This window comes from Myodes glareolus, chromosome 15, assembly GCF_982192425.1.
Source record: "Myodes glareolus chromosome 15, mMyoGla1.1, whole genome shotgun sequence".
Classification (NCBI taxonomy): domain Eukaryota; kingdom Metazoa; phylum Chordata; class Mammalia; order Rodentia; family Cricetidae; genus Myodes; species Myodes glareolus.
In genome coordinates this window covers 35,225,939-35,244,891 of record NC_142040.1, presented here as the reverse complement: position 1 = coordinate 35,244,891, position 18,953 = coordinate 35,225,939, and the positions used below count along the sequence as shown (strand labels likewise).

General features: G+C 40.7%; 2 protein-coding genes across 3 annotated transcripts in view; one reads left to right on the top strand and one right to left on the bottom strand.

Annotated features, from left to right (window-relative positions):
* Window positions 1-10,528, bottom strand: part of Ercc8 (ERCC excision repair 8, CSA ubiquitin ligase complex subunit) — a 34,802-nt gene extending 24,274 nt beyond the window's left edge. The window contains exons 1-3 of one of the 2 annotated variants that reach the window (XM_048442985.3): window positions 10,381-10,528; window positions 7,083-7,178; window positions 2,169-2,270 (exon numbers count right to left, since the gene is read on the bottom strand). In XM_048442985.3, the coding sequence (XP_048298942.1) occupies window positions 2,169-2,270; window positions 7,083-7,178; window positions 10,381-10,457 (275 nt within the window). In that variant the 5' untranslated portion in view covers window positions 10,458-10,528. The remainder of the gene's footprint in view (window positions 1-2,168; window positions 2,271-7,082; window positions 7,179-10,380) is intronic. The other variant, XM_085676728.2, reaches the window with a different exon arrangement.
* A 110-nt stretch (window positions 10,529-10,638) lies between these two features.
* Window positions 10,639-18,953, top strand: part of Ndufaf2 (NADH:ubiquinone oxidoreductase complex assembly factor 2) — a 110,435-nt gene continuing 102,120 nt past the window's right edge. Inside the window, exon 1 of the mRNA XM_048442979.2 lies at window positions 10,639-10,810. Coding sequence (XP_048298936.1) covers window positions 10,684-10,810 — 127 coding nt within the window. The 5' untranslated portion in view covers window positions 10,639-10,683. The remainder of the gene's footprint in view (window positions 10,811-18,953) is intronic.

Sequence of the window (18,953 nt, the reverse complement as noted above, 5' to 3'; positions counted from 1 at the left end):
TCAGGAGGCAGAAGCAGACAGAACTCTGAGGCCAGCATTTGAGAATTTAATTTTTTTCTTCTGATTAAGGCTGAGGGGAAGTGTGTAAATGGCTCAATCCTCTTAAAGAGCAGGTGCCATACTGTGTACTACTGTTACTGATCTTGGTTACACAACATTAACTAGATGGTAAGACAAGAATGCCGAAGACACCATACACCTTGGTTGTAGGCCACGGAGAAATCAAGCTGGAACTGACCCATAACCCTCCTCCCAGCGTGCTAGCTTTTATGGTGGGGAGGTGTTATGCAAGCCACTAGGAGAGAAGTCTCCTCAGTGGTACCACCCAGAAATGAACCCTGCATCCTACAATCCCAACCTGCCAGGCAAGGTAGTGAACAGTGTCAAGACTGGATTTGAGGTCTGCTCCACAAAAATAACTCAGTGCTTGTTAAAATTTAAAAAACAGTGAGGAGGGACAGTCATGCCATACAACAGGGCTCACATGGGGGGAAGAGTAGAGAGAAGGGGCAGAAAAAGGAATAGAGAAGGGGGTAGAGTAGGGGACAAAGAGGGGGGCAGAGACCAGTCCCTGGGGATAAGAGTGGCAGGAGGGAGGGAGGGAAGAAGGCAGTGAGGGAAGAAGAGAGGGAGGGAGGGAGGGAGGGAGGGAGGGAGGGAGGGAGGGAGGGAGGGAGGGGGAGGAAGAGGAAGAGGGGGAGGGAGGGAGGGAGGGGGAGAGGGAGAGAGAGAGAGAGAGAGAGAGAGAGAGAAAGTCAGACAGATAAGGGAGGTGGGCAAGACCCACCTTTTAAAAGAGTATGTAGCAAATGTACACAGGAGGTGTTCTTAGTGGCTGCAGCTGAGGATGTATCCTGTCAGGACCCCAAGGACAGGTCAGTAGGTACCTGAATATTAACAGTGCTGGTACTGTAAACATGGTCAAAAGCCCATGCTAGGGAGTTCACAGGCACTGCAGCAACTTGCCTACTACTGTTGTTTGCTAAATGGACCTGGAGTCAACTGCCACTTCTGTGTGGGTGTCAGGGACAGAACTGAGGTCATCAGGCGCCTTTACTCACTGAGCCACCTAGCTGACCCTGGACTTTTTCTTTAGCTATATTCCTTTCCATTTACACAATAATTTTTATTTTATTTATTTTTTTTACAGCTTTCAACATGCTTTAACAATAATATTCACAGAAACCTGGTAAGAATGAGGGAGCAAATAATACTACCTCTAAAACAAAACAAGCTGAGTCTCAGAAAGATTTTTCAAGAATTGTGTTTCTAAAATGGATCAATACTGTAGACACACAATTATAAATCTTCGGGACCATGACCTCAGGGCCTTTCCAACGCTTTGGGAATATCTACAGAAGGGTGGCTGCTGAGATCTGTGAGCTTCTTGTGAGAGCACCCTTAGCAGCTAGTCTCTAAGGCAAAGTTGACTTAACAGACCAGAGAAACAGCAAAAGAGCTGTAAACGACTGGCACAAAGGGACAGCCCAACAGCTAAGGAAGCCAGGACACACAGGTCTATTTTAAGCTGAGCATTTTTATTTGTTGTGTTTTGTCTTGTTTTTTGAGACAGTTTCTCTATGTAGCCTTGGAGTTGTTCTGGAACTCACTCTGTAGACCAGGGTGGAAATCCGCCTGCCTATGTCTCTTTAGTGCTGGGATTAAAGGCATGCATCACCACCGCCCAGTTCAAGCTGAGCATTTTGAGTGAGTAGACAGACAAGAAAGAAGGGCACACGTGTGTGCGTGTGTTGAGAGGACTGCCTATACATTTATTACATCATGTTTTTAATCTATTCCCCTTCAGCATGAGTTGAAAATTTAGTTTGCATTTATAATTAGTGAAAGATTCATAACTTAACCTTATACTAAGTGGTATTAAAACCACAGCCACTGAGGTAAGCTCTATAGGTGCAGAACAAAAAAAAGACACAAAAGTCCTTTCAGAATTTCATTTGAGAGCTGATACAAAAACTGTTTGGAGGAAATCACATGACAAAAAAATCTATTGAATTTTAATTGTTTTTCAAGAAAGCATCAAGGGATATCTCGGTCAACTGAAAAAGCTGTTTACTTTGTGCATATGACTGCTATTTTCATGTTTTGCATTTGATGCAAACAATACTGAACTGTTTACATATTCATGAGTTACACTTTCAAATACACACCTGCCAACGGAACATACTGCTTTACATGTGTAATAGGGTTGTCTGCTGGCGTTCTCAAGGTCATAGAGTACAATCACACCATCTGAACCACCCGATAACATGCTGACAATGGAAAAAGCCACATTAATCACTGTAAGAAGTCCACCTATTGATGGTGATTTTATATCTGCAAACATTGGCCAATATACACCCCCAAAATATTAAGATAATAAGTACAGTTAATTCTAACATACTTTAATAAACTGAAATTTCTTAACATTTACAAAAGAACAGATACAGAAAAACTCAATCTTTGATCATTTTAAGTTTACCCCAACAACTACAAAAAAGAAAAGATGGTAGAAATAAGATGGAAAAGACACTTAAGAAAGTAAAATATGGGGGCTGGAGAGATGGCTCAGCGGTTAAGAGCATTGCCTGCTTGCTTTTGGTCCCGGCCGCCTGACTAGCTTAGTCCCCAAAATAATGACACAGAAATCTGTATTAATTAAATTACTGCCTGACCCATTAGTTCTAACCTCTTATTGACTAACTCTTACATATTCATTTAATCCATCTCCACTAATGTGTATTGCCACTTGACTGTGGCTTACCGGCATGAGTCTAACCAGCGTCAGTCTCGGAGAGGATACCCATGGTGTCTGCCACACTTCCATTCTTCCCAGCATTCTGTTCTGTCTACTCTGCCCACCTAAGGACTGCCCTATCAAAAGGCCAAGGCAGTTTTCTTTATTCAACCAATGAAAGCAACACACAGAAAGATGACACTCCTATACCAAGTGTGACCCTTTCTGTTACATACACACTGACAGTGTGACCCTTGCCCTTACACACACACTGACAGTGTGACCCTTTCCCTTACACACACACTGACAGTGTGACCCTTTCTCTTACACACACACTGACAGTTGTAGATCTGTAGACCAGGCTGGCCTTGAACTCACAGAGACCCATCTGCCTCTGACTCCCAAGTGCTAAGATTTAAGGTGTTTGCCACCATGCCTGGCTCTAGTTGTAGATTTTACTACAAGTAAAAAATTCTATTATAGTCTCAAGGTTATTTTGCTTGCTTACGTTGGTTTTCTGTGTTGACTCTTGTCATATGCAGTCTGGGTCTTCTTGGCTTTTATTCTGCTTGTCTGACTACCTTCACATCTGTTGTTCTTTTCCTTTTTGGAGGAGGGGTTAGTGCTGAGATTGAACCTATGGCCTCACACACGAGAGGCTAGCACTCCACTACTGAGCTACAGCCTTGTCCTTCATCCCTTCCTCTCTAATCTTAAGTTCTCTGTGGTTTTTGCCTTCTATTTCTAAGGAATTATACCTTGTGGTGATTTGCTTGTGTTCTTTATGATTTGTCTCATTTCTGAAATATTTTTCTTTTATTTCTAATTTTCCATGTATTTGATAACCTCATTTCTGAGATTTTTTTTCCTTATTTATTTATTTAAAGAATTTCCACTTCCTCCCCTCCTCCCAATACCCTCCCGCTCCCGCTCCCCCCACTCCCTCTCCTCCTCCCTGTCCATTCCCAAGAGCAGTCAGGGTTTCCTGCCCTGTGGGAAATCCAAGTTCCTCCCCTCTCCCTCCAGGTCCAGGAAGGTGAGCATCCAAACAGGCCAGGATCCCGAAAAGCCAGTCCATGCAAACGAATCAAGACCCAGTGCCATTGTCAATGGCTTCTCAGTCAGCCCCCATTTCAGCCACATTCAGAGAATCCGGTTTGATCACATGCTCGTTCAGTCCCAGTCCAGCTGGCCTTGGTGCACTCTCATTCGATCAGTCCCCTTGTATCAGTGGGTGAACATTTCTGAGATTTTTAAATTTGAATTTAAAGTATTCTTTCATGAATTCTACTTTTTAATTGTTTTGGGGTTAGGCAGAAGATGGATCTGTTGGTAAAGTGTCCGCTACACAAACATAATGACCAAAGTTCAGATGCTTCAGGAGCTGCACACATGTAAATGCACACATGAATGTGTATCACACATACATGATAACAAGCTGACTTTTCATTAATTTTGAAAGATCACATTAACATTCTCACATTTATGACATAACCTGCCAGGCATGAAGTCATTAGGGTGGCCATCAGTGCTCCTTATTCTCTTAGCTCTTACATCTCATATCTTATTTTTGCATATTTTCCTATTCTTTCAGAATGGAGTTAAGAGTTTAGGTTTAGAATTTATATTTTAGAATTTATAATCTAGATTTAGAATAACATTTAAACTTTTATTCTCAGAAAAATCCTCCTCCTAAAATATATTTTCTTTCCTTTTGAAACATACTTAAAAACATAAAAGTTTTTAATTAGAATTTTTTCTGTTTCTGTTCATGTCCTAAACTTTTAGACGAGCTGTTCTTTCTCCTGTGTCTCTGACACCACACTGCTCAAGCTGGGTTCTTCAGTATGGGGCTCTGTTCTGCAGGGAGCGTTGACCTATTAGCTCCTAGGAATGATTACAGGGGCCACACTGAGCTCCTTCCAGCCTCACCTGTAACTGAGTTGTGACATGTTTTCTTGAAATTAAATGACTTTCTTATTATTTAACTTTTACTTATTATTAGTATCTTACACTAATATTATTTAACTATGAGGTTAGAATTCTGCTAATCATGACCATATTATGCTGTGGGACAATGGTCAGCAACCTGTCAATTCTATTTTAATAAAACACTGATTGGCCAGTAGCCAGGCAGGAAGTACAGGCGGGGCAACCAGGCAGGAACTATAGGCAGGGCAATGAGAACAGGAGAACTCTGGGAAGAGGAAAGAGCAGTCTGTAGTCATCATCCAGACACAGAGGAAGCAAGATGTGACTGCCTCGCCAAAAAAGGCACCAAGCCACATGGCTAACTCAGACAAGGATTATGGGCTAATATAAGTTATAAGAGTTAATAAGAAGCCAGAGCTAATAGGCCAATCTGTTTATGATTAATGCAAACCTCTGTGTGTTTCTTTGGGACTGAAAGGCTGCAGGACTGGGTGGGACAGAAACCTCAGCCAACAATATTAAAGAGGTAGGGCATTGCTTTTATATTAAAGGAGAAAACTTACAAAAAGTGAATAAATTAGAATTTATAAGATATACAAAATTTAATTTTCATAGGTGGTATGCAAATGTATTCTCTTAGTTAAACCTACTAAAAATGCAGTCTATGGGATAGTCTTCTTAAAATCACACCTAACTGTGGAACTGCAGACTGATCTACCAGATCTGTGCATTCTGGTTGTAACTGGTTTTTAGTGCTTCTGCTACAGTGTTCATAGTGGATGATAAATTATTAATATAACTTTGAACAACTTACATGTACACTGATTTTTGTTAAGGAAATAAAACACTTGGTTTTCGATTTGACATATACTTTCATCTTGAGTTCTTCTTGCTCCTGAGTGGGATTGAATGTGTCTTAGCAAACAAAGAAATAAACAACTGTATCTTTTACCATGTATTAAAGGGAGTGCTACTGTGCTGAGTGGTTCAGACTTTGAGTGACCTGTGGAAATGCTCTTCAGCCTATATTCCTCAAACATACTCCACACATATGTAAACTGTAATTCACCAGTTCAGACTGATTCTGCTAACTGGTTACTGTAACTCACAGGTTACACTATGCCAAACAGCTGGGCTGGAACACTAGTATATTTTCTTCCCACTGGCAACAATGACCAAAAGAAATCAGCTGTCCTGTATTCCTTGGATCTGCACCTATTTTTACAAATGAGAGCCCCACAACTGTCCTTGAACAGGAAATACTATGTTTTGCCTTGGAAAGCTAGGGGAAAGGAAAGAATTATTGTGTACCATCTTTTAAATTTAGCCCTGTGCTAAATGGAGAACTCTGTTCGCCACACATTTCTTACACACTATTATTATGGCAGAGGTAAAAGTAGAAAGTGCAAGTCTGCCAGACCTATTCTGACTTACGTTAAAGCGAAGGACAATACTTTATTAAACCAAAACTCTAGGGTGACTGCTGAACAGATTATAGCACGAGAAACTATTTTCCTTAGTTTTTTTTTTTAAATATACAAGGTCTAATTGTAGACCACATAAAGACTGATTTGTTCTATTTCCTGTAGTGCGGGGCTTGAGTCCAGGTCCTTGTGCATGCTAGATGAGGGTCCATTACTGAACTACAGCCTCAGCCCTCATGAAGGGCTCTGAGTTCACCTTCCTTACCACCATTCTTTTCTCCTCCCCCTTCTGCTCCAGATTGAACCCAGATCCTTCTGCATGCAAATCATATATTCTGCCGGAGAGCTGCATTCTCCCCCAAACCCTCCTATATGAGTAGTGTGGTGTGACGACAAGTTGTGACTAGGGAACATGTTCAGCTACACTGTGGACCAAGAGCTGAAACAATTCAACATGCACGTGAAGCTGCTTTCGGTACAGATTTTCTCAAATTCGTGTGACAAATAAGCTAAACACGATCATTCCCATCAAACAGCTATGGCAATTGAAAATTTGGAAGGTTAGGTAATTGCACCAGGTCACAGAGCTGGTAAGAAAGAAACTCAGCAAAATTGATGCTTCAAACTTAATTTGTCAAATACATTTCTGCTTTTATATTTTAGTTCCCATTAGATTTCTCGACAGTAACAACTATATTTAAAAGAGCACCCAAGATACATCCCTGCATTTAGAAACCTCCTGCAAAACATAAATTCCTGGGTTTATTGATTTAACATGAATATATCTATGCCACAGTAGTTTGGAGTATTGATAGAGCTGGCAAAGTTTTACATATTTGATTTTGTTTTTATTTCAAATGAATAAATGACAGCTCAACAAATGCAACAATTTAAATTTTTTTAACACATTATAACTGATATCTACTAATCAATCTAAAAGGACAAGTTTTTACTGCATCTCATTTAGATAGAAAAGTGGAGACACAACTTACTATCTTCCTTCAACAGGCTCAATGTCAAGAGTGTTAACTCCACTGCAATGGATTCTTTCAACATCTCTGTCTTTGTTTAACTCCAGTCCCAGGACTCTTCAAAAATTGAAGAGAAAAAGAAAAAACTTAGCAATAAGAAAAACTTTAACATAAGCAAATTTCTTATTTTCCCAAGATTACATGGATTACTGCAAATCTTTATTTAGTCTCTTACCATATTTAAAGGTGTTCAGATTTGTAAATATAAGCCTCTAAAACAAGTTCTCAACAACTACATGCAAATATCTCACTTGAAACATTACCTTAAATTTCATTTAAAGAGTTTAGTCCTTAAAAAGTTATCTAGGGATAAATTTTCAAGAAAAAGATTCTGATAAACGTGACTGAGGACACCCAGTGGAGAAACGTTTGAATTACACAATTTAAGAGTCTCATTTCTCTAAGAGCATAGAAATGCAAATTATACTTCTTCCCACAGCAGTTTAAACGAAATTATTTTCTTTTTCTCATTAGTGTTTTGATTTTTTTTAACATGTCTTTATTATTCTGAATTCTGCCTTGGGTCCAAACATGAAATGTGTGGTACAAAAGTAACCAGAGGTCAAATTTGCTGGCTGAAGGACCAAGATGGGAGTTCCAGAAAGCTCGGCAATCATAAGCAAAGATAAAGATCAGAAGTAAAACCCATAAAACAGTTCATGAACTGTTCAGATGTTGAACTCATCCTCGAGTGCAACATGCATGGATCCAATCCTGAACACCCCGCAAAAGAATTTCCAGACTCAACCACATGCCACTTAGGTCACTGCCTGGCCAGTGAGTCATGCACTGGGGAAGACCTAGTGGTTTTGAAGCACAGCCTACAGAGAGGTAGGAACCATAGCCTATATCTAATCTGATAAGTTACTACTGAAACAAAAATATCAATATTCTTCATAGAGTAAAGAAGGACACCACACCCTGCAAGTGTTCAAAATATTTAGGTTGCAATTCAAAATAATTTATTCTGCTTATGAAGAACCATGGAAATTACAAGTTCCATGGGAAAAAGACTTCAATCAAGAGGAGCTACAGCTGAGACAGCATGGTTTTGGAGCCACACCTCAAGGTAGCCGTAGAAAATGCTTGTGCGAGATTATAAACAGGTCCACGCTCACTTAACAGACTCAGTAGCAGACGGGAACTGGCACAAGCTGACAACATATAGGGAAAGGCTTGGGGAGAGGACATAATATAGCTTTAGGAACCAACAGAACATGTAAAACAGGACTAAGGTTAATCTAAAACAGGCTCCAGAAGGACAAGAGAAAGAACACAGGGCAGGCAGTACAGCTGGAAGGAAAAATGACTGAAAACTCGCTGTGAACCTACAAACTCAAGAAGTAAAACAGATACATGTAGAGTAAACCCAGAGAAAGCTGCATCTAGATACACCACAGCCAAATTGCTGACAACTAAAGACAGCTTTAAAGCAACCAATTGATATATATCTATATAGATATATCTATATAATATCTTTATAGATATCATATATCTATATAGAAAAAAGATACTTGGATGACAATCTGTGCAGCCACCGGATGTTATGGTGGCTTGAAAAGCCACCCCCCATAAACTCATATTTCAATGCTTGGCCTATAGGAAGTGGCACTATTAGATGCGAAGGTGTAGCCTTGTTGGAGGAGGTGTGTCACTGTGGGGGTGGGCTTTTAGGTCTCAAACTTGGCTCCTCCAGGATTGAACATAAAGCAGAAAAGCTTCACAGCCCCATCAATGGTCTCAATTCAAGCACAGCCAGTACCATTTTATTATAAACACAGAAGACAACTGGTGGGGGAAAAAGTGTTTGGTGTTGCTAAGATATAAGTTTGCAGGCGGAAACACAAAATTGTGCTTTGGAAATAACACTTCAAGGAGAAATGAAATCCGCTGACTTGTAGATTAATCTAGTGGGACCTCTTGTTTTGAACTCTTATTTTCTAATGAAACAAGAAATTTAGGTCACAGAATGTTGACAAAGACCTTAAGGCTTCCTTAGACCAAGGACACTGGACATTAAGACTTAGAATCCCACATTTGCAGATCCTCTGTGGCTCACTTACACAGAGATAACTCTGTGAGATAAACTCCTATAAGATTAACTATTAACTACAAGGAGAAAAAGAGTAATGCTGTTGTTTAAAAAAAAAGTTTTTTAGTAAGCACGGTCATTCATTTCCCAGTGTTTCCTTTGCTGAACATAATGGGAAAAAAAAACCCCAGAACTAGTCGCATAATCAGAAAGATGGGTAGTCCTGATGTTAGGTTCTTGTAGTCTCCGAAATGAAAACTTCTGGCTATGTCCAAGAATGCAGAAGTGAGTTAGAAAAGAGTCATTTCCGCACGGACTGATGAGAGAACACCAGGAGCAGATACAAACAGCGCCGATCATGTTGAGAACTCATCAAAATGTGGCTATAAAAAAGTTGCCTGTTAACTCATTTAGCTAAAACAATTTAAATAAATTCTGGAAGGTTTTATTCTAAATAAAGAACACTAAAATGTAAAAATGAACGCAATATAATTATATTTCAGTATATAAAGCATAATTGTTGAAAGCAGACTCTTTGTTGGTTTTGTTTCTCAATGATCCGGGAGGCCTGGAATCGGCTTCCAATGGTCTCTAATTCTTAGTATTGGTGAGCTTTGGTAATTCGCTCACTTTGAGCGAGCCTGATCTGTGACTCACTCCTGATTGGCTAGAATATGACAAAACTGATAAGCGAGAAGTCCCGAGATTAGGTCACGTGAAGAGGCTACCTCCCACCTTCTGCTGCAGTGTGCTTTGGTGAAAAGTCAGTTGTCACGTTCAGGTATCCTATGTGGTATTTCAAAACAGTGCAAAATTATAAGCACAGCTTTCCCTTGGGAAAATCTTGACTACGCCACCAGCATTCGCCCCGCAGGCATATACCTGAAAATCAAACTCCACACATCCGATCGATTTCTTCGATAATTCCCAGCTTTATTCATTTCATTTGCAACCTCACTCCCTGAATGAACGCCCATCAGCTCTCCTGGAGCGACAGTTCCCTAACTCGATCCACTCCCACTTTCAACTTCATTCTTCAAGCAGACGGCAAGCTACGATAATTGTGACCGGGGTTCCACCTTCAGACTTTGCTCGACATGTACACGCGGGTCTTCCTCTCTGGCACCTGCCGACTTCTTCATCTTCGGACCGACGGTCCTGCCATCCTAAGTCCCTGCTCGGGAGTCTCACTCGGTACGTTAGAGGAAAAGACAAGGCGTTCCCTACCTCCGTGTGGACTGCGCTCTCCGCAAACGAAGAGGGTCCTCCAAACCCGACTGTCGAGCGGACAGAAAACTCAACATCTCGGTTCGGCTCACCCGCTTGAGGCCTGGGTGCCGCCATGACACAACCTGGCCCGAGTTGTAACAACATGGTCTCCCATTGGCTCATCCGCGATGTGACACAACCAACGAGGAGCGGCGTTACTGGGAGGTGCGAGAACGCGAACCTGAGCGGTGGGCGGGGCCTCGTGTAGGCGGGCCCTCCCGGCCGGCGCGAGTCCCGGGACGCTGAGCTGCGCGCAGCGGAATGGGCTGGTGGCGGGCTGTGCTCCGCTCCTTGTGGAGCTCTCTGTCGAAGGAGGTGAGGGAGCATGTAGGCACGGACCATCTGGGAAACAAATACTACTACATCGCCCAGTACAAGAACTGGAGAGGTGAGAGCGAGGAGCGGCTGCGGGTCGATTCGCTTCCCAGGCCGGTGCCTGTCTCCGCTATCCGGGGCCGGGTCTCGGGTGTCCTGGTCCCTTCTCCCGGCGTCCGAGGGCTAGGTCATTGCCTTGGGCGACGAAGCCTGGACCGAGTCCTCTAAGATCTGCGAGAGGTGTTTGAGAAGCATCGGGCAAAGCTTTGCACCAGTGCCCAGCCAGCCAGGTCTTCAGGTCCTGGCTGTCCTCAGAGTTTACCTTTTCCAGCGGCGCTGTGGCTGGGGCGATCGCCCTATTTGTCACCATCCTTATAACTACGAAGTATCCACACACACCGATCTTTTCTAATTAGCAGTTCCCGTTTCCTTTCCAGGGAGTGTGCGTCCTAAGACCCCGTGCAGGTCGATTTCAGAGAAGGCTCTCTAAAGATACTTTCAAGAAGTGGAGTGTGTTGTTTGGGGAGCTAAGAGTGCTTCATTTTAGCCAGGCGGCGGGGCCACACACCCATAATCCTAGCATTTGGGAGACTGAGGCAGGGAATCTCAGAGTTTGAGGCCAGCCTGGTCTATAGAGCGAGTTCTTGGATAGCCAGAGAAATCCTGTCTCGAAAAACAAAACAAACAAACAAAAGAGGTGTTCCTTTTTGCTGTTGTTGTTGTTTGACACCATGCAACATCACAGCTTTCACAGCGTCTTCTGCTTTTCTCTATTGCTCCAGTATTGCTCTCAGACGTGGAAGAGGAAAGAAGTTGGGTTAGAACCTCAGCTCTGACTGAGGTAGCTGAGGGACAAGTCATTTATTCTCGCCTTGTCTCAGTGATCTTACTTTAAAGAGACAGTAATAGAGTCACTACTGGGACACTTGAAGACCCATTTAACACTTTTCGTTTACTTCTCACACTTATTAACTATGTTAAATGTTTATCTAAAATTTTTTTTACTTAACTTTTAAAAAAATTTGAAATTTTATGTGTAATGCCTGCATTTATGTATATATGCCATAGAGGTCAGAAGAGGGTATTTCCTGGAATTGGAGTTAAAGATGGGAGATGGGATTTGAACCTTTGTCTTCTGTTAGTGCAGCAAATACTCTTATCTCTGAGCCATCTCTCTCCAGACCCTGCTTAGCCCTTTTCTATAACCTACTACTGTGAACTTTTTTTTTTAACCTACTGAGCATTTAAATATGGTCTCCTTGCTTCCTATACCCAGACGGCCACAGATCTGATTTCTAACATGATGAACTGATTGTTCTGCATTTTCTACAAGTTTTATAAATGAAAACGTATAGTAATTCTTCAGATTTCTTCCTGAAATCTGAGTTCTTCAATTAGGATAATTTTGAAATTCACCCTCCTGTGTACCAAAATGTTAAGCCTATGCTAATGTTCCAATATAAGGGATGTAATGTAGTTTGCTTATTCATTCACCAGTTCACAAAAATTTGGTTTATTACCAGTTTAAGGCTGCCACAAATTAATCATTAACATCCATGCAGATAAGGCTTTATATAGATAAAGTTCAGCTCTCTTTTAAAGGGTCTGCAAGGAGAATGGCTTTGCCAACCAGTAGATGTATGCTTCATTTTGTAAGAAATAAAATGACCATGGTGGCGCACGCCTTTAATCCCAGTACTTGGGAGGCAGAGGCTGATGGATCTCTGAGAGTTAGAGGCCTGGTGGACAGAGTGAGTTTCAGGACAGCCAGGGCTACACAGAGAAACACTGTCTCAAGCAAAACAAAACAAAACAAAACAAAAAACAAAAAAAAAGAAAAGAAAAGAAAAGAAAAGAAAAGGAAGGAGGGAAGTAAACAAAGTGACTTCACCAAGCCGGGTGTGGTAGCACACACCTTTAATCCCAGTTTGAGGCCAGCCTGGTCTACAGAGTGAGTTCTGGCACAGCCAGGAATACACATAGAAACCCTTTCTCGGAAAAACAAAAACAAACAAACAAAAGTACTGATATCATTGTATATCGCCAGCAGCCATGCTGGAGGGTCCACTGTTTCTTCATTTTAGTCAGTTAGTTGGTACATTGTGAAATCTCAGTTTTTCTTTAGTGTTCCTTTTACTATGAATAAATGATTTTGTTTTGTTTTTTGTTTCCAAGGACTAAGGAAATGGACCACTGTGTTATATTCGTTCAGCAAACATGAGGGTCTGAGTTTCAATCCCCAGCAACTACATAAAAAGCTAGGCATGGCTGCGTGTGAACTGGGCATGGCTGCATGTGAGCCAGGCATGGCTGTGTATACCTGGCAACCCTAGCATTTCAGAACATACAGGCACCTCTGACAGGTGCGAGGTGGATGGTCAGGCAGACTAGCAAGGAAGCAAGTTTCCAACTCAGAGACAGTGTCTCAAGGTAATAAAGTAGAGAATATAAGGGAAACATCTGCCATCCAGCTCTGCCCTCCACGTGTGTGTGCACAGGCATGTACACTGGCACACTCAGGTATGTGTAATGCACACAGAACTCACACACAGCACAAGCTTTCATTTCAAATTCAAATGCTATAAATTGGCCCACATTTCACATTTTGACATGTCAGAGATTGATCTAACCGTACAGTCAAGACACAGAACAGGTACTGCCTTCAGCATCTCCCATACGCTAACCCTTAGTAGTTATCCACATGTTGGAGATTGATCTGACCGTATCACAGTCAGGATACAGAACAGGTACTGCCTTCAGCATCTCCTACATACTAACCCTTAGTAGTTATTCTCTCAGTTCCTAACCTTGGTAGCTGATTATTATATCAATCATCATTTTGTCTTTATGAGAATATTATTCAGAGAGAGTCATAACATATGTAACTTTTTGAAAATGGCACCTTCTATTCTGTATAACAATGCCTTTGAGAGTCATCATATGTATCTGTGGTTGGTGTATACGTGTGTGTGTGTGTGTGTGTATGTGTGTAAAATTGCTGACTAGTACTCCATGCCAAGGATACACTGTAGTTTGTACATTTACCCATTGATGGCCACTTGGGCTACTTCCAACTTTGGGGACTTAGGGATAGAATTGCTGTCAACATTCACATGTGATTTTGCATGAACGTTTGTTTTTATTTCTCTAGAGGCATGACTCACTTTTAGCCTTTTATATCACTTATTAATCTCCATACAAGCTCTAGCTCCAACTTGCTCTGTAAAATGTAAACAAAAAAATTACTTTCCTGTCATCACGAGACATTTTGGAACTTGAGAAATAAATTAGATGATGTCTCTTTAAGAGAGTGAGATTTAATGTCACAGTCTACTTCAGTTGAATTTGGACTTGGTTCTTTGATTTATCACTTGTAGTTTTCAGCATAGGGAGTGTTCATATATTTTGTTTTATTTGTTTAGAAATTTATTGTGTTTGATATTATGAAGGATGCTTTTTTGTTGTTTTTTGTTTTCTTCTTTGAAGCAGCCTTCCTATGTAGTTTTGATTGGCCTGGGCTCACTGTGTACACCAGACTGACCATGATCTCAAAGAGGTCTACCTGCCTTTGCTGTCCCAGTGATGGGATTTTTATTTAACTTTACTTCTCTGTTTGCATGAGTGTGTGTGTATCTGTGTGTGTCTGTGTGTGTCTCTGTGTGTGTGTTCCAGTGCACATATCCGTGTTTGGAAACCAGAGATCAATGTCAGTGTCTTCAGTCACTGCCTTCCCAGGGCTCTCTGCTACAGCTGGGTTTGCCGGATTTCAGGAATGTGCTGCAGAGCTGGCTTTTTACATGGGTGCTGGGGAATTGAACTCGGGTCTTCACACTTAAACAGCAAGCACTTTAACCATGGAACCATTTTTCTAACCCAGTTTTAAAGATTCCCTTTGTAAGCTTAATAGTTCCTTGCTCTTCTCTGAGCTCAGAGAAATAAGCTAAAATTGCATAAGCTGAAACTTTGACTTTTAAACATTAATAATTACTTGTTTATTTATTTAGTGTGTGTGTGTGTGTGTGTGTGTGTGTGTGTGTGTGGCGTGCCTGTGCCACAGTGAACTTGTGGATGTCACAAGACAGTTTGGGATTATCTGTTCTCTCCCTCCACTATATGGGTTTTGGGGTTCAAACTTAGAACCCAGGCTTAGAAGCAAGCACCTTTGCTTTTGGAACTGTCTGACTGACCCATGGCTTTATTTTTAGATCTGTTTTAGACTTACAGAAAAGCTGGTTGAAAGCTACTAACATAGTCTCTTTACACTACCCGTGTCTCGCCTTGGTGTGGTCCCCATCTTCTCCATCCCATTTAATCTCTAGTGATCACTTAGTTTTTACTGTCTTTATAGTTTCATTGTTTTCTAAGATGCCATGGAGTTGTAATTACATAGTATATAACCTTCTTAGATTGGCTTTTCACTTAATAAAATGCATTTACATTATTTCCTTTTTGTGTGTGTGAGACATAATGGTTCTCTTTCTTCCTGTCTTCTTTCTGTTGGTTATATGTTGGAATATGTTGATTGACTTTTTAAAATTAGTAGACTTTATTTTATGTATTTATTTCAAAGTTTTGGGATTTTTTTAGATTTTATTATATGTGTCTTGGTGTTTGGATGTTTTGCCTGTTTGTATGTCTGTGCATGCTGTGCATAGGAGGCCACATGAGGGTGTCAGATCCTCTGAAGCTGAAGTTATGAACTGCCATGCAGGTGCTGGGAACTGAACCTCAATCTTCTGGAAGAGCAGCCAGTGCTGAGCCATCTCTCCAGCCCTATTTTCATTTCTCTCTATAGCTATTTCTCCTCCTCCCCGGTGTGTGTGTTTGTATGTCACTAGTACATGGGTGCCCACAGAGGCCAGAAGAGAGCATGGGCTCCTCTGGAGCTAGTTACAGGAGACTGTCCCAGGGTGACTGTTAGAGGCAGTTGTTACAGGACACTGATCTCAGCGAAGTTTAAGACCTATTGATCTATTTTATAGTATAGCGCTGAGCCTCTTTTATATTTTTGAGTAGGTTTTGGGGAGATAATGAGGTAAACATGAAACAATGGTCTTTTTTGTTTTTGTTTTTTGAAACAGGATTTCTCTGTAGCTTTGGAGCCTGTCCTGGAACTAGCTCTTGTAGACCAGGCTGGCCTCTAACTCAAAGAGATCCGCCTGCCTCTGCCTCCCGAGTGCTGGGATTAAAGGCGTGCACCACCACCACCTGGCAAATCAATGGTTTTATTTATTTGAATTTTACATAGTCGTATTGTAACACAAGTAGGAAATACATTTTCTTCCATTTTTGGTCTCAGTGTCTCATAACCTTCAGTCTTTTCTCTGTCTTTTTCGTGAACTTAAATTAACCATAGTTACAATTCTTTCATTGAATGCTGATTATTTCATATTTTTATACCAAGACAGAGACATGAGAAGCTCAGCTAACTATGGAGAAATGAAATGATGACCCCATATTTAAACGAGAGTATTACCTCATTGGTGGTTGAGAGCTTTATGTTAGGACAGTAAGGTCAGTATCAGTACTGATCATTTGGTACTACAGAGGCCTTATCAGATGAATTATCTTTTTGTCCAGGATTTTAAAAGTCAAAACAAAACAAACCACATAGATGGATGAAATAGTTCAAAGAATATTCGAATAGGTAATTAAGATACAATAAAATAAATGAGTCAGATTAGCCTTGGAGTAATAAATATGCTGATCAGAAATGAGAGTGACTATCCATGGTGCAGCCACCCTCTAGCGTGGGCCAGCTCGGGACCTGCCTTTCAGACACACAAAATTGAGTTTTATTCCACCATCAGACTTCTGAGGGGTGCTTAGCTCTACAGTTTCCCTTTAGGGTCTTCGTCTAATTATTCAAAACCTGCGCCATCCACTGTTTGTGTTTCTAGTAAAGGTGCATTGACTGCAAGATCTCATCCTATTCGCATTTATTATCTAATGGCCCACCATTAATAGGAACAGTTACAAAGAATATGGAAAGGTAAACACCCAGAACTGAAGGTCTGGTCTCTTTTTGTAGTAAATAAGTGAAAGGTGGTGGGAAATACGGTTCCTCAGTGTTTGGAATGAATGAAAATATTTTCATTTTTCCAGCAGATGGCAGCATTGTTCCAAGAATCAAGGTTGACCATTTCTTTGCTTTTTTTCTTTAAACTGATTTGAAGGAATGATCACCTCCCTCACACACCCAGGTGGGATCAGAGTGTTTATTTACATAAACAGCAGCAGCAGCAGCAAAGCATAATGAACATGGAAGGAAACAGAAATGCACAAGATGGACAGAGAACAATGAACAACATGGCAGTAATACTTTGCTGTCCGTAGTTTTCCTCCAAGATTTCTTTCTCTTTTAAAAAATTGTTTCCTGAATCCCCTCAGTTGTGTATGAAGTTCACACACTTAAATACCAATGGTATTTCGGCAAAGAAGGAAAGACCCATTGTTTGCCTGTGGCTTTCAAATGAGATTCAGTACCTGAATCCTAATCTTGGTTTTCCTGTCAGGAGAGTGTGGGATCTTAGAGCTGAAATAGAGACTAATTATGGGTGATTGACAAACTGTGTTCTATCTATTTTTAAATGAGGCCAAAAGTATTTCCTGGAAATAAGTTGCTAGCTCTCTGTCTCCAAGGGTTTCATAGCTGCTTTATGTTAGGACAGTAAGGTCAGTATCAGTACTGGCCATCGTATGTAGTAAATGCTGTGTGCAGACTGACTTCTTACTGTTTGTCAGGAGACACTGCCTTTGTGGGAAAATTATAGGACTTAAGAAACACAAGTGTTGCTTTGTTAAAGCCACTCAATTGTATCGGGTTTACCCAGGGTCCAGTTTCTCTAGTATTTTAAAACAGATTGATTGGTTTCCTCCTCTAACTCTCAGAGAGCTGCTCAGGCCAGCAAGTCATCTCTGCTGCTGCTCAAAGCTAAGCTACCTCCCTAGTTACCAAACTGCGATGCTTACTCTTAGATGTCACAGTTGAGTGAGGTCTGCTGTAAATAGCTTCAGAATTATGTGGCAGGCTTCATTCATTATTCAGTTTTCTATTCTAACCTTTTTTTTCTAAATCCATTTTTACAAAGTGATGTGTGGAATATATACATTTAAAAATACGTTGAATGATTTTTTTTTAAAAAATAGCTTGAATAATTTCAATCATGCATTTATCTTGCATTCCAGCTGTCTAATGGCTCCATCTTGTGGTCCAAATAACAAACTGCACCCTTTGCCCTAAATGCTGATTAGTTTTTCCAACTTAGCTCACATAGAATTATTTATATTGCCTTATTTATTAAGACACGAGGCATTAAAATACATTAGTTGCATCTGTGTCTCTCTAGGGCTTTGCTCTGAAACCTTCCACCCTTTAATATATTTTCTGTCTTCTTCAATGTTGGTTCCACCTTAGGGTTCCTTAAGATCCAGAAGCCGTTTATATAATGAACTGCCTATGGGTAAATAGAATTATTAAATACATGAATTTCAGCTGCTCATGAACATACACAATATTCAATAACCATTAAAATATGTATATAAGGTGGGTTGGTGGTGGCTCACGCCTTTAATCCCAGTACTCAGGAGACAGAGGCAGGCGAATCTCTGTGAGTTCGAGACCAGCCTGGTCTACAGAGTGAGTTCCAGGACAGCCAGGGCTATGCAGAGGAGCCCTGCCTCAAAAAAACAAAACCAAAAAGTATCTCAGGAGTTTTATGATGGTGGTATGAGAAATGGAGACATTTGTCTCGAAAAGTAAAGTGTAAATCTTCAGGAACATTAGCCCCTAATTACAGCTGTAAGATGGTTGCTACAATTCAGGATGAATTAAGTATTTGTCTCACTATCAGCTTTACTTAGCTTTCTTTTGAGAAAGTTATATGTAGCTGTGATGGTCAGGATTACGTCAGCAGTTACGATAGCACGATGTGACATTCTTAAGTGTGTTTCTTAATGAGAGTAAGAAGTGGTTTTTTTCTTTTCAAAATTTGAGGGAGTTATCATTTCTTTTAAACTTTTATAATGATCTTTAATATATTCATTATCATTTGAATTATTTTTCATATTCCCATCCTGCTGCACTTTTGACCATGTTATTAATTAAAAAATCGATAATGTTCTTGTAATTCTGTATTACTTTCTTAGACTTTGTGAAGCTATTTTTAGTATGTAGCATAATTTAGTATGTGCTTGCATTGTAGAATGACTGAACT